Below are 15,727 nucleotides of genomic sequence, written 5' to 3'. Positions count from 1 at the left end.
TTATCGCGACAGAAATCTATCAAAGTAGGATTTGAACTGGTTTCAAATGCCAATGACGGTCATATAACCCAATCAGCAATTCACCTTAAAACATAGTGGGAATGCACCCATAGATTGCACTGAGATCAGAGGTTCAGAAAGCAGTAGGAATGTAGTTATGGGAATGGGAAAATGAGGGTATTCCACTGCAAATTAGAAATCTTCTCTTGAATAAAATTTTCCTTTAGTCCCCAAATTTCTAGTCTTTTCTTCAGTCCTCATGTTTCTAGCATATGTTTCCATCCACAAATTTAAAGGGAGGTCCTGAAAAACATCTAGAAAACTTACATTTGCTGTGCTCACAAATGCCTTCACCTTTTCTTTGGATCTCTAAGCTGTATTTCTAAATGCTCAACTGAACCTTTAATTTTCTGCAATGCTAGAAATTTGAAGACTGAAAGAAAAATTCATCTTGAGGGATAGAAGTCTTATTTGGAGAGGGCAATGTGCTCATTTTGTCCCTTCACATTGCTACACATTGAGAGGCAGTGACCCTAATGTGCCACCTGCACCATCACTTACTCCATGGCTGGCAAATGATTCTAGGTGGTTAAATGTTGTCAACACTTAAGGAGAATGGAGAGTGACATTTGCAGCCACCTCCCATCCTCCCTAGAAGCATATAGTTCTTGACAACACAAAATATTTGTGTCTGTTTTTTGCTGCATACCCTCTAGATGGGTCTTGCAATGGCCCTGGAGCATTTGCTCCAATTACACCATTGATGATCCAGCATCCCTACTTGGTGCAGATCTGATTTTAAGCAGGTGGCCGGGATCAGCCATATCATTGGCTACAAGGAGAGAGGCAACTCACTCAAGAGATATTGGTGTCATAAAAGATCAACACGTTGTTAGCTTTTGAAACATCTAATTATCCTTTTGCTACCAAGAAAAGGCAAAGTCATTTGCAAGATTTACTGTTCTGCTACTAAAATAACTTGGCTGGCCTAGGGATCCTATGTACTTTCACTGTCAGATACAGTCAAGAGCAGATGTCATTTGCTGCTGTGCCTCAGGCAAAAAATATCTTCAGCCAGCCCTACAAGTTCCTCTGAAGCCCTCATGTGTAATTTGGCCCCAAGTCTCCATCAGTGAAAATAAACCATATCGAACGGAATGACCTGTTGGGTGGAAAGCATCAAAGTGAAGCAGCAGACAACGTGTTTCCTTTGAGATTCTACCTTTGATGATATCACACATTTCAGAAAACAACTTAGTAACGAGGTTTACAGCTTAATAGAGAAGCATTTGTTCTCTGCACTTGGTTGCATTAAAACGGGGTAGGCAACCTGCGGCCCGCGGGCCGAATGCGGCCCGGCAAGGCCTTGGGACCGGCCCCAGCCCAGTCCTGCTGCTGATTGCCGCTGGGGCCTTTGGTGTCTCGCGCAAGAGGCATGGTGGGGCAATTGTCTATAGAAGCCTCAGAAACATGCATTTATCTTAACATTTTTTAAAAAATCAGCAAATTTTTTCGCGTGTCCTCCATTTTTTATTTTAAAAGTTCCCTCCATTTGAAAATTTTGTCCTACATTTTTTCTGGTTTATTTATTTATTTAATTTTTAAAAATTATTTAATTATGTATTTTTTGGCTTCGGCCCCCCAGTTGTCTGAGGGACAGTAACCTGGCCCCCGGCTCAAAAGGGTTGCCTACCCCTGTATTAAAAACTGTAGAGCAGAACTGTCAGCACACATTACAAATGTACTGGATGTTTTATTTTATTTTTTAAAGTGAACAAAACATTACATTATTTTCAGGATTATGGCTTTTCAGTCATACAGCTGATTCAAGTTTAGTCTTTCATTAATGGATGTAAGATGACATAGTATAAAGGAACAACACCATCACACTTGTGCATGTATTTATGGTCACCCCAAATGGTCTGGAGGTTTTCTTGATCATTGCATTTATGTCATAGGGGTGAGTCCTCTAGTTCTCCAGCCTAATATGACCTGCTAGATCATATTCACTGAGAGTATGGGGATTCTCTTCCCCTCCCTGAACTCTCATCCCTTGGAGCAAATAAGCTCTCCCCCCACCCAGTATGTCCTCCAGCTCAAAAGGCAAGATGTACACAGAGGGATATGTGAGCAGAGATTTCAGTGTGATCCCATCATTCGTCTATTCTGCTTATATTCCCACAGATGATGGTGATCGTAGGAGAGGTTATTTGTGCGGTCCCAAAAGGGTCATTCTCTGACAAGAGAAAGGCTCAAAGAGCACACAAAATGGATGATAGACAAAGAATATAACTGAATGACCCCTTAGACAGGTGCTGTACCTGTGGTTAGAAAAGGCATGAGACAGATCCCCACCCCATAACACAGAGGTGAGCAAAGTGCAGTCTATGTGCCACATACAGTCCCTCAACTTGTTCCTCAAGCCCCCATAAGTCCCACAAAGCTACCCAAAAACCTCAAAATTTTAAAGAAAAAATATCGGCATGGCTTCCAGGTAATTTTTGCCTCTAAAGCATCCAATGTCCCCCTCCCAATGCATGAAAGCCCATTAAAATAGTCATATTATCATACCAGAACTCTGTGCCACCACCCAATATCTCCATTTTCCTCTGTACTCCCTCTCAAAATATTAATAGGAGGTGATGCAATATCACTTGCCACTGCCATTTTGAGAGGAACTGCAGAGGAAAATGGAAGTATTGGTGCTTTTGTCAGAGTGCTGTGGTCAGCAAGTGTGCCTGGGTAGAAATTGGCTCCTGCCCCCCACCACAGTTGCCTACTCCAACGTAACATAATTGGACCAGATGTCTTATTCCTGTTGGGAGCAAGAAGACACCAAGACCATTACAGTTCACTAGTCTTAGCTTATGTCATGTCCAGCACTTGGAAGATACAATCCTGAAATCATTGGCTCCAGATATTCCCATTCACTATAAACAGGCAGTAACCTGTCTATAGGGCCATTGCATTAATTTCCCATACAAACTAAGTCATGCTCAAAATTCTGCAACTAAGACTTTTATCATAGATGGAACTAGAAATGCCAGATGTCCAAGCTGGGTCCAGGAATGGAAGAGGCACTAGGTATCATATTGCAAACAAACATTGTTAATGGAACGCACCAAGAATTTAAGAAGAAAATTAGCCTGTGCTTTATAGAGTATAGCAAAGCCTTTGGTTGTATAGATAATGAAACACTATGGGGTGCACCACAGCAGTTGTCCTGTACTCTAGACAAGAAACTGCAGTTAGGACAGAATATGGAGAAACAGAATGGTTTTCATTTGGCAAGGGGGTCAGGCAAGGCTGCAATTTATCTGTTTAACTTTCATACTAAACATATCATACGTAAAACAAGATAAGATGTGGATGGATACAGAAGAAGGAGCTGCAAAAATTGGAAGAAGGAGAATCAACAATTTAAGATATGCAGATGACACCATATTACTAGCAGAAAATAAATAGACTTGGGATGATTGCTAAAGAAAGTCAAGGAAGAAAGCCCAAAGGCAGGTTAACAGCTGAACATCAAGAAAACAAAAATAATGATCACAGATAGTTTATATGACTTTAAAGCAGGCAATAAAGACACTGAAACAATTAAAGATTTTTATACCTAGCCTCAGTCACTGATCAGAATGGAGACTACAGTCATGAAATCAGAAGACTGACAGGCTATACTGACTGGCGTTATACACCGGCCTCAGAACAGAGTGATGTCTATATGATGCATGCCCGAAACTGCCCTGACACTGCCGTCTGGCCATGTGCCCGATCACATGGCAGGCGGCATCACAGTGCGCCTTTTGCACTGTGTCCAGATGACATGGTGCCAAAAGGAGCACCAGAAAGTGCCACAGCAGCAGCAAAGGCGCCTTTTTCCCGGCATGAAAAGGAGCAGCATTTTGCCTTTCAGCATTGGGGAAAGGCCGGATTGGAGCCACAGCAACGACATGCTGAAAGGGGCGGCACTGGCCTCTCTAAAGAGGCAGCCTGTTTAGCCCCTAAGACTTGGAAGGGCAGCTATGAAGGAACTAGACAAGATCCTGAAATATAAAAATATATCACTCAAATACTAAAGTTAGGCTAGTCCTTGCTATAGCATTCTCCATTAGTATGTATGGCTGTGAAAGCTAGGCAGTGAAGAAAGCTGATAGGAAGATCACCACATTTGAAATATACTGTTGGAGGATAGCTACAGATATTGTGGATTATTTTTTAAAAAAAATAAACAAACAAACAAAACAAATAGGTCCTAGAGCAAATCAAGCCTAAACTCTCCCTAGAAGTGAAGATTACTATACTGAGACTATCATACTTTGGACATAGAATCATAAGGCCATCCAGTCCAACCCCTGCCATGCAGGAACTCTTAATCAAAACTTACCCAACAGATGGCCATCCAGCCTCTGTTTAAAGACCAAGGAAGGAGACTCCACCACAGTTTCCAAGGGAGCGTGTTCCACTGTTGAACAGCCCTTACTGTCAGTAAGTTCCTCCTAATGTTGAGGTGGAATCTCTTTTCCTGTAGCTTGCATCCATTGTTCCGGATCCTGTTCTCTGGAGCAGCAGAAAACAAGCTAGCTCCCTCCTCAATATGATAACCCTTCAAATATTTAAACAGGGCTATCATATGACCTCTTAACCTTCTCTTTTCCAGGCTAAACATCCCCAGCTCCATAAGTCATTCTTCATATGGATTGGTTTCCAGACCCTTTACCATTTTAGTCGCCCTCCTTTGGACACACTCCAGTTTCTCAACATCCTTTTTGAATTGTAGTGCCCAGAACTGGACACAGTATTCCAGGTGGGGCCTGACCAAAGCAGGAATGCATATTGTGAAAAGAGTTGACACACTAGAAAGGCCAATAATGTTTGGTAAGGTAGAAGGCAGTAGAAGAAGAAGGAGACTGCATTACACATGGATAGACTCAATAAAGGAAGCCACAGTTCTGAGTCTGCAAGACCTGAGCAGGGCAGTTGATGAGCAGATGTCTTGGAAGTCTCTCATTCAGAGGGTTGCTGTAGTTCAAAATCGACTGAATGGCAGTTAACAAATAGTCAGGTATACCCTTGTGGCTGCTAAAACTCTAGTACATGAATAAAATTACACCTTTTTATGATTGTTTCATATAGAGGAAACTCTGAATCAGGGCAAGTAGAGCAAAGTGTTTGGGAAGAAATTGTTTTGAGTAAGTTGCTTTTTAGAATTGCTATTAATATTTTTGGCACTGACATCAAAGAAAATTTCAGGGTCATTGCACACTATTTTATGGCTTGTTTGTTTTTGAAATTAGAGTATCTATAAGCAATCCTGTCCACTTTGAAACTGCAAACTGAATTCCATCAGTACCGAAGGAGTAGCCAGGTTGATTTATTTGAAACAACAAGAGTCATGTGGCAGCTTTAAGACTGAGAGGTTTATTATAGGATGAGCTTTGGTGGACATATAACCCACTTCTTCAGATCTATGGAATGTAGTGTTGCAGTTTTAAGTGTGTGTGTGTGTGTGTGTGTGTGTGTGTGTGTGTGTGTGTGTAGATGAAAATTAATTTGAATGAATTATTACCAGAGGCAATTATATTACCACAAACATTTTGAGAGAAACCCTAGAGAACACCCATTCCCTCCGTGTTTCCCAATTTGGCAAGGATAGTCCCTATTAATCCTCTCTTATCCCTTTTTTTTCAGCTGCTTTTCAAATTTCCCAATTTTTTGCTCCTTCTCCCCCTTTCCCTCATTGTACTCTGCTCACTTCTGTCACTGGCCCTCAGTTAACTCAGCAGGAGGAAAGGCGAAAGCTGGAATCTTGCCCTTCTCCCTTGACTTGGACAAAAGCAAACTGCTGCATCCTTTTCTAGCTTTCATGTTTTTCCTCATTAGTAACTTTGGCCATCTTGACCACACTCTGATATTTCTTGGTCACATGTGTCCTAATTTTCATCTGCAAAACATTGGAGGGGGGATAGCATCTGGAAGACTTCTTAATATCAGCTGGACAAAACGCTTGTGGTAATCCCCTTATTAAGAAACTATGGGTTTATCTACACTGCAGAAATAACGCAATTTGCCACCACTTTAACTGGCATGAGTCTATCCTATAGAATCCTGGGATTCATAGGCCTGGTCCAGACCAGCGCTTTGCTTTGTGGGAGGGAGATCCGAAATGGAGCTCCGTTTGGGCACCACATCGTTCCTGCAGCAACCAAATGGCTGCCGGAACGATGCCAGGGAGAAAGGGGCCGGGTGGCCCCTTTTTCCCATGGCTGAAGCTCCCAGAATGTCCAGGGACATGAAGCCCCAAGGACACCCCTTTTCTGTGCCATGGAGAAGTGGCATTTTGCCGCTTCTCCATGGCCCAGAAAAACTCCAGATTGCAGCCACAGGGCTGCCGGTGAGGCTGCCCTGCCCCCAACCCAGAGATAAAAGGGGCGCCACAGACCCACCCATTTGGATCAGTCTGTACCACGCCATAGTTTCATGAGGCACCAGAGCTCTCTGACAAACCAAGCTGAATACCTCATCAAGCTACAAATCCCTGGATTCCACAGGATGGAGTCAGGACAGTTAAAGTGGAGTCAAGCTACTTTATTTCTGAGTGTGGCAGGTGACATTGGCTGCAGAATTAAGGCAGTTTGACACCACTTTAACTGTCATGGCTCCATCTTGTGGAAGCCTGGGACTTGTAGATTGTGGTGGCACTAGAGAAGGTTAAATAGGTCACAAAACAACATAAACCAGAATTCAATAACACTGAGCCATGGCAGTTAAAGTACTGTCACTGCATTAATTATGCCGTGTAGATGCAGCCATTGTTACCAATTCAAACCTTTGGTAATAGGCTGGGACATCTGAATGGTTCTTAATTCATGTGAATTTCAATGGCTACTGTGGTTGCAGTGGTAGCCTCAGCTGTGGCTACCAAATCTCAGCAGCAGCAGTGTGCTCTCCCTGGGAATTGTAGTATTCAACATGCTCCATTATTAATGTAGATTGCCCACCTTATCCTAAGGCAAATTATATAGGACATATATATAAAGACAAGTGCACAGAGACAAAGGTTCAAGGCTTAGAGAAGCTGATTAAGATCTCTGGTTCAGGGACAAATCCCTTCAAAAGGGATTTGTGGTTTTGCGAGATATTTAGCCTTCTGTCAGATAGTTCTGATGCAACAACCCAGTACAAATCCAAGAATTCCATAGGCAGGAACCATGACAGTGAAATTAGTGTTAAACTGTAGAGTGGCAGCAGCCCCTGTCAGTCAGTGACTAAGCAGTGGTATCACTAAAAGCATGCAGGGGGTGCAGGCCACACCAGTTGACACCCTAGAAGAGGGGTGACACATGGTCAGACCCTCCTGCTACTGGACCACTCACAGCTGGGCCTCCACTGCTGCAGAGGGCCAAGCATCCTTCTGGCTTTCCCACAGCAGCAGAGGCCTCCTCATGAGGATATCTCCTCGGCTGCAGTGAAGGAGAGGGCTGAGCATGGCTTTTTGGCTGCTGCTACCACCAGCCCCAACAGCCAACCCCTCTGCACCGAGTGACACCAGGATGTCACTAAGAAGTCAGAATTAACAGTAACAAGAGAGAGGCAGGGTGTTTATAGGTAGTATGAGCAGCAGAGGGAAGAGGTTTCACCTCTGTTCTGCCTAAGTCAAGTGTCACTTGTCTTCCAAGCCACCATCTAATTGGCTTAAGGAAAGGGGGAGATGGACCATACTAAGCTAAAGCTAAACTAACTGTTGTTGGCCAGCTGTCTTGCACTATTTTGTTCTTCTTGTTGTTGTTAAGTCGAAATTGGCTTCGATTGATGACAACCCTATGATTCAGAGACCTCCAAAAGATCCTGTTATTAGCAGCCCTGCTCAGGACTGTGAATTCCTTGGTTTTGAATCAGTCCACTTGTTGATTTCTATCCATTTCTGTGAGTTGTCCCATCTCTTCTTGTGAGTGATTAATTTTAAAGAAATTGTGACCACAGACTTGTTGCCTAGCTTTTGCTACTTTCATGCCTTGTTTACATTCTTCATGCCTAAAAATCAATTGGAGTGGACATAGCTACAAATTAAGGGCTTTGCGGAGAGCCAGCACAATGTAGTGGTTTGAGTTTTTGGTCTAGGTCTCTGGGAGATGAGAGTTCAAATCCTTACTCAGCTACCCTAAGGTGAGACTGGCGATTACACAACAAAGGGCATTCACAGCAGTGGTGCCTTCTCTATGGAATGCCCTACTGGAAGAGATTCGCCTTAGTGGAACGGTGGAAGCCTTTATGAAGGCTCTAAAGACTCATCTCTTCCTACAACCCTACCCTCCCAATTCCGTCTGAGACCATCTCCCTCCCGTTGTCTTTGATATATAGTAATTCCTGGTTTTAATAGTTTATTACATGATATAATATGTTTTTAATCTTGTTTCAATTTACTTTTTTAATATGTATTTAGATGTGGATTTTTAATTGTTCTTATTGTTTGTTTTTAATGATACTGTACACCGCTTTGATCATAGGAAAAGTGGTTAACAAATAAACAATTTATTATTATTATTAGTAGTAGTAGTAGTAGTAAGTAGCTGTACATCATGAAGACTGCAAACACCAGCTTTGGGGTGATTGCAGTGCTTCTCAATGATATAGACAAGCTGCCAGTGAAGGTGATTAGTGGGGGATTCTGGACAGAGAAAAAGAAAATGCCTTGTAGTATTTGCTATTACAAGATGTATGATGGCCACCAATTTAGACAGCTTTAAAAGAGGATTCTAAAAAAAATTGGAGGATAAGGCTTTCAGGCATGATGACTCTGTATTATTTATTTTATTAGTACTAATTTAGTTACACTTATATCTTAATTTTCCTATAATGAGTTCATGATTTGCATCCTCCCCACTCCATCTTCTCCCAACCTCTGAGGTACATCAAGCTGAGAGAGAGAGACTTTTCCAAGTCACCCAGGCGGGATACAAACTGCCGCTTTGCAGCGGTCTGCCGCCGCCGCCGGTTAGTCCGCGGGGGAGCCGGAGCCTCCACACGGCGCGGCTCCCGTGCAGACTGAAAAAGAAGCTCCAAAATGGAGCTTCTTTTAGAGTCGCGTTTGTGACGTAGCGAGGCGCCAGGGGCGCACTCGCTACGTCACAAAGGACGCAACGCGTACGGATGCTCAGCGTCCGATACGCAAAGATGGCGCCGGCCATGTAGAAGGGCCGGCGCCATCTTGTACGGACGGAGTCCGTATTAGGCCCAGGGGCGTCTAGAAGAGACGCCCCTTTTTTAAAATGGGACGTCCTCCGGACGTCCCAAATGCCGGTTTGTAACCGGCCCCAGTGAGTTTTCATGGTTCAGTAGGGACTAGACCCTGAATAAATGAGGTCCTGCTCCAGCAAGTCAGCCACTGCCGTTACCTCGTGTAGCAAGAAGAACATGCCCCTCTGCTTTTCCCTTGCTGGGAGGGGCACAAGAAAGAGGGTGAAGTTGACTTCTATAGGCATCCAGTTGCCCAATACTTGAACAGAATGCTGTACTAGATAGGCCTTGTTGTTGCTATGTCCCTTCAAGTCAGCTCCAACTTATGGTGACCTTATCATAGCAATAGCAAGTACATTTCTATACCATTTATCAGTGCACTTAACCACTCCCTAAGTGGTTTACAACTGTAAGCTAATTGTCCTCAACAAGCTCGGTACTTATTTTAGTGACCTCAGAAGGATGCCAGGCTGATTCGACCCTGACCCCTAGCTGGTATTGAACTCACAACCTTGTGGTTTTTGAGTGAGTGGCTGCAGTACAGGCATTTAACCACTGCGCTAACAGGACTGCATAGAATTTTCTTGGCAATACTGTTTCAGGGGAGGTTTTTCATTGCCTTCCTCTAAGGCAGGGGTGGACAACTGTGAAAGTCTCAGGCCAAGGTGCCAAGGATGACCTGCTGGGTTTCCATGACTGAGTGGTGATTGAAACCTGATCTTCCAGATTCCTAAAAATGCAAACCACTATGCACTGGCTCAGTTTATTTTATTATGATCTTTACTAACCAGAAAGCCAGTGCCATTGGTGGCAACACTATTCTTTTTTTTCTTTTCTTTTTTTCAAGTAGGGATAAACTGGTATCTAGATGCACCTTCCCATCATTAAAATGTATCCTCAGCATTGTCTAAACCAGGAATGGGCAACTGTGGAAGTCTAGAAGGCTGCATTAGCACACAACCCAGAGACCTTGTGGAACTGCAACCCCCCCACACACATCCCACAACTGCTCCCAGAAAAGAAAATCAACATTTTTGCTTCCAAATGCCCTCTAGGGGACATGGGGGCATTGCCACCATCCCCAGGGGTCTTTCTGGGCCCCAGAGTGCATTTTGAGTCATTCTGAGGGTGGGGGTTGAAAAAAAAATTGAACATTTATTTTGACTCTTGGGAATTCCAGGGTGGCAGCAAACATGGTGGAAATGTCCTCTGCACTCCTAGAGGTAATGGGTGGGAACATAGTTCCATAGCATCTTACCCTATTTTATTTATAATTATAAATATCATAATTTCTTCATTGTAATTAATTTCTTATAATTGGTTATATTTTATTTGTACTTATCATTATTATTATTAACCTTTTTTTATATAGCGCTGTAAATTTACTTGTTTTTAATTATGTAATGAGCAGCTTTGGATCTCAGGGAGTGCAAGAGGTGTATGAAAGAAACAAATAAGGAATCCCAACCTTTTGCTGTTTGTTAAAATATAGTATATTCAAACTCTTTGAGAGGAGGAGTTCTACTTGGATCTCCTTTCTGACCATCTGAAAATCATTCATAGTAGAGATTCTAGTATGAAATATTGTTTATACATAGCATGGTTCCCAACATGACTTCCTAGGAACATTTCCTGCAAAACTTTGTGGGCCATTTGTACAATAATAACACACACCATCAAATGTAACAAACACCATTAAATGGTGAGAAATTACCACTTATATTAAACTGACTCCTTTTTTATTTCTTAACTTCGATTGATCCATTATCTACTGCAGTGACACAGAACAATATAAGAGTGTTTTTGAATACTGATCAAGAAGACATCTAATGTGGAGAAACAGTAATTTAATGGAAGAGCATGGAGAGAATCCAAAGTACCTGGGTGCAAAGTTCTGCTCATGAAATGATTGCACTTACCGTATATACTCATGTATAAGTCGACCTCATGTATAAGTCGAGGGCAGTTTTTGAGGCCCAAATCATGGATTTTGATATGACCTGTGGATAAGTCGAGGGCATGTTACAAAAGATCTAAAGGGGGAAACAAAGCACCACTTCCCGCTCTACATCTCCCTCTCTGAGGAGCACCCCAGGCTTGCCTTTAACCCCAGCATTTCCAGACCCATGGCTGGCAGAGGGGAAAAAGGAGGACCCCAGGCTTGCCTTTAACCCCAGCATTTCCAGACCCATGGCTGGCAGAGGGGAAAAGGGAGGACCCCAGGCTTGCCTTTAACCCCAGCATTTCCAGACCCATGGTTTGCAAAACGGGGTCCAAGCCTGGGCACGCTCCCTCTCTCTGCATCCTTCTCCCTTCACTCAGTAGTTGCTTGTTAGCTCCAGCTGCGAGGGAGGGCTGAAGGATCTCACACACACACACACGCAGAGAGAGGAGAGGCTGCCGGCACCGGGACTCAAATGGGGACTGTTTACTTGGCTACAGAGGAAGGTGGGCACTTTTTTTAATGAACTTTATCAGCTGTAGTAACCTATTGACCCTTCCATAAGTCGATCCTTGATTTTGGAGTCCATTTTGGGGCATAAATTTCTCAACTTATAGTTGAGTATATACGGTAGTACTGACTAAAACATGACAAAGACAATTTTAACTGATTCCCTGCTCTCTTTACTTCCACCTCCAATCCTAAAATCTGCTTCAGAGAACTGAAGAAGCACCCAGAACATCTTGGGAGGTTGTATGGATGATCTGTAGAGGGCAATAGAGTCGACAAAAGTCACTTCCCCCACCCAACACGTGTAGGCTGCAGCCACTATTTTGCCCCCCTCCAAAAAAAGAAAAGCCTCCTGAAATGACATTTCTATCACTTCCAGATATCAAATTTTCAAGGTTTTGTTTTATTTTATTTTTCTGTTTGGGGCTAGAGTCATACAACACAGCATTTGAGTAAAAAACATGTTCTTTAGAAAGTTGTTTTTGCATATTTGGGAAGATTGTTTTTTAAGTTTGGAGGGTTCAGAGGGAAACCCTCTAAGCTGCCTGCAGCCCACTAGTCTCACCCCAACTCTGCCCCTTGTGAGCTCTCTCTCTCTCTCTCTCTCTCTCTCACACACACACACACACACACACACACACACACACTTATAGAAGGACTCCTTTGAATCTAATCTATGTGCTTTTTTATGCAGAAGATCAGTACTGTATTTAGCATCTCTACTCAAGGCTGGCCATATAATTGGGCAGAGTGAGACAGTCATCTCTGGTACCTGTGTTGACACATGGAGCTATGCATGCCAGATAACTTGTCCTGCAATTTCTCAGTACCCTGCTGTCCTCAGATGTAGCGAAAGACCTTATCTCATCACAAGTGTGAAGTAATATTCAACAGACAACCTATTTGGCTTCTATAGGTGGAATGAAGGGAGATGCCATTTTAGTTTTTTTCTTCAGATAGCAAAATACTTACAACTAACACTTTCTTCATGGCAAGAGTAAGGTGGTGGAACATACATGTTGGCCATCATGGAAAACCAATGCAAATCAGAATAAATGTTCCTAGGTGAATTGGACAAGTCATGTTGTTTGCCACAAACCATTTCCTATATTCAGGAGCAAATTCCCCCCAAAACAAATGTTTATGCTGGCAGTGACTTTTGCTTTCTGAAGGTCATATAGCAAACCTGTAATCATGATTTGCAGGAAGGCAGCTATAATTCGAATGACATCAATGCTGAGTGCTCATAATTAAATACTATTATTCATTATATTACTGGAAAAATGTATAATTTATGACCACTTCTATCCCTAGGACCTCCATAGAACTCTTAATCAGCTTCAATCTTTGTCCTTTCCAGCACGCTGCAAGAACAGAAGGGGGAACTTCGTAAGCGGCTCTCCTACACAACTCACAAACTGGAAATGCTTGAAACAGAATTCGATTCTACACGCCAGTATCTTGAAGTAGAACTGAGACGTGCTCAGGAAGAACTCGAAAAAGTGACAGAAAAGCTGAGACGGTTAGTTTCTGAATCCATTGATTTTGCATCAAGAAAACATGAATGCTTTATGTAGTGAACTGTCAGAAAATTGGGTGAATGTTGACATTTGCTGGAAATTCTGAAGGAGTCTAATTAGAAAATGTTGACATTCACTGGTATATCTCAGAAACAAATGAGTGCCATTGGAAAAAGTCTACCTTTTCATCACTTACAAATATAACTGTAAACTTTTAGCATGTGCACAAAAGTAAAACAAGTGTTGTGGCCCAAACATTTTTGAGAAGGATAGTATATTTATATACAAGTGGGTTCAGAAGTAAGCCCTGCTGAATTCAGAATTCAGGGTTGAGGTCTTACTGGTTCCTTAAAAGAACTGCCTACCTTTCATCATAAATTACTCATTTTAGTTATATTACTTCCACTGACCAGTAAATGAGAACTTTTACCAAGATAGGGTGGAAAACAACCTCTGTATAGCAAGTGATTGTCACACATAGCTGTCAAATCTAGAATGACTTGTTAAAAGAATCACAGCAACTGGACTGCGGGTTTCCAGACCTTTACTAGCTCCTGTCAAAAATGTTTTTAGAGGTATCTGTGTAGAAAATCTGGAAGACCAGTCCTGGAAAGATTTTTGGAGCTGAGCCCTTTCATTCATGCACAGGCATTTTAGATTGCCTTTCAGCAATAGCTTCGAAGTGGTGACCTATAAAAGAAATACAAAAAACAAATCATTCAAAACAGTCCACTACAGAAACCAACAAAAGAAAATCATCAGTAGAAAAGCAAAACAACAAAGCTGTACAGCTGGATACATTGACTTGTCATAGCCCCTTTACAGAATGCTAGAAGGAAAGGTGCTAATGTACAGCTGATTATTATTATTATTATTATTATACTTTATTTAAATAGTACTCTAGATTGATGGGAAATCATGTTTCATGGCCCTAGTCAATGGGCCCAAGAACATAAAAAATAATCCTGCAAGATCAGAGCAAAGGTCTATAATAATGCAACATTATGTTACCTCATGTTCCAGTGAGATTCCTATGATGGGAGGAGGAACCTATTGCAGACTAGGTACTGGAATGCATCAGCTTCCACCATTTCTCACCAGTCGCTAGGTTGGCTGTGGGTGTTGGGAATCTGATTCCAAGAATATCTAGATTGCCACAGGTTCTTGTCCTTTTGCATATGAAAAGCCCATATCCTCCAACATTTCACAGATGAAAACTGCAATATGTGTAACCAAGCAATATCAGAATGTGGTCAAGATGGCAACAGTTACTAATCAAGATGAACAGACAAGCCAGAGAAGCTGCAGCAGTTTGCTTTTACCTGAGTTTACAGGGAAGATTTTGCCCCTCCTGCCCTCTTTCCCCTGCTAAATTAACTGTGTGCAAGCTACTTGTGCACTTTAAACTCAGTTTGCAGCAAGTGGTGAGGACAAAGAGGGAAAGTGGGAGGAAGAGAGAGAAACTGGGATATTTTAAAAGCAACTGAGAAAGAGGGATTACAGAGGATTAAGTGGGACTGCACCTGCCTAATCAGGAGAGGGACATCATTTACTCCACTGTTCCCTATCAGTTTCCATTTTCCTCAACTCATTCTCCATTATTACCAGTGCATATATGGTTTCTCTCTGGTTCAGAAGAGAAAGGGAAGTGAAACACAGTTCTGAGGAAAGAGCGAGCACCATGCTGTCCCACGTAATCCTTTCAGGGGATTTCACCTAGAAAACTTTTCTTTCCCTCCAAATAACTTTACTGTAGGCAACATTTTTTTCCTCTGCATTGGGACTCCACAGGGGGCCCTGTACATAAAGAAAGGACAAATTTTATAATCCCCTGTTGTCTTCTAAAATACATTTTTACCATGTTACAAGAAAGGAAGCTTCGTGGCAATGAGCAATAGGAACTGATCAGAAGATGTATCATTGTACATCTTTTCAGTGTAAAGCTGAAGCCTGGCTTTAGTTCTGGAACCCGTCTTTTGACATTTATAAAATACCACATATTTAATCCAAATTGAGTGGTGTGGAATAATTTCTTTGGAATATGCTTTTTTCTATCACAATTTGGAATCATTTCTTTTTTTAATACTACAATTCAGATATAAAGAAATGATAAAGCAGGGATGTGGGGTTTATCAAAAAATCCCCCCACCACAAGTCCCTTCACTTGACCTTTATTGTATGTATTTTTATTCTTTTCTCTTGTTCATAGGAATAATTTCAACCCTTTTGATATTGCACCAGATTCCACTTTTGCAAGTGGTCCCCAACACCCAGGGATCATATGTTATGTTAGCCAAACAGATTTGGTTTTGTATTGACATGACAAAGACAATTCAGAATGAGGGCAGGGAGGAACCTTGCCTTTGGGCTGAAAGGCTATCAGAGAGGATCTGGGCTGAGAAAATGTTCTATTACTCTTACCCAACAAGGGAGATGCTATTTCAGCTGATCAAAAATATTCACACACAAAATCTTTCCCCTCATCATTTTAGCTCAGTTCGGGTTAATGATCAGAAAG

The 15,727-nt window shown here is 42.2% G+C and overlaps 1 protein-coding gene across 7 annotated transcripts in view; it reads left to right on the top strand.

Annotated features, from left to right (window-relative positions):
- Nucleotides 1-15,727, top strand: part of BEGAIN (brain enriched guanylate kinase associated) — a 286,481-nt gene that overhangs the window by 164,315 nt on the left and 106,439 nt on the right. For all 7 annotated transcript variants that reach the window (XM_089522538.1, XM_089522540.1, XM_089522537.1 and 4 more), the window contains one exon: nucleotides 13,050-13,211. In XM_089522538.1, coding sequence (XP_089378664.1) covers nucleotides 13,050-13,211 — 162 coding nt within the window. The remainder of the gene's footprint in view (nucleotides 1-13,049; nucleotides 13,212-15,727) is intronic.

Source organism: Sceloporus occidentalis, unplaced genomic scaffold (assembly GCF_023333645.1).
Source record: "Sceloporus occidentalis isolate IW3139 unplaced genomic scaffold, rSceOcc1.0.p SCAF_4, whole genome shotgun sequence".
Lineage (NCBI taxonomy): Eukaryota > Metazoa > Chordata > Lepidosauria > Squamata > Phrynosomatidae > Sceloporus > Sceloporus occidentalis.
The sequence above is the reverse complement of the archived record's forward strand: the minus strand, read 5'-3'. Positions and strand labels throughout refer to the sequence as shown.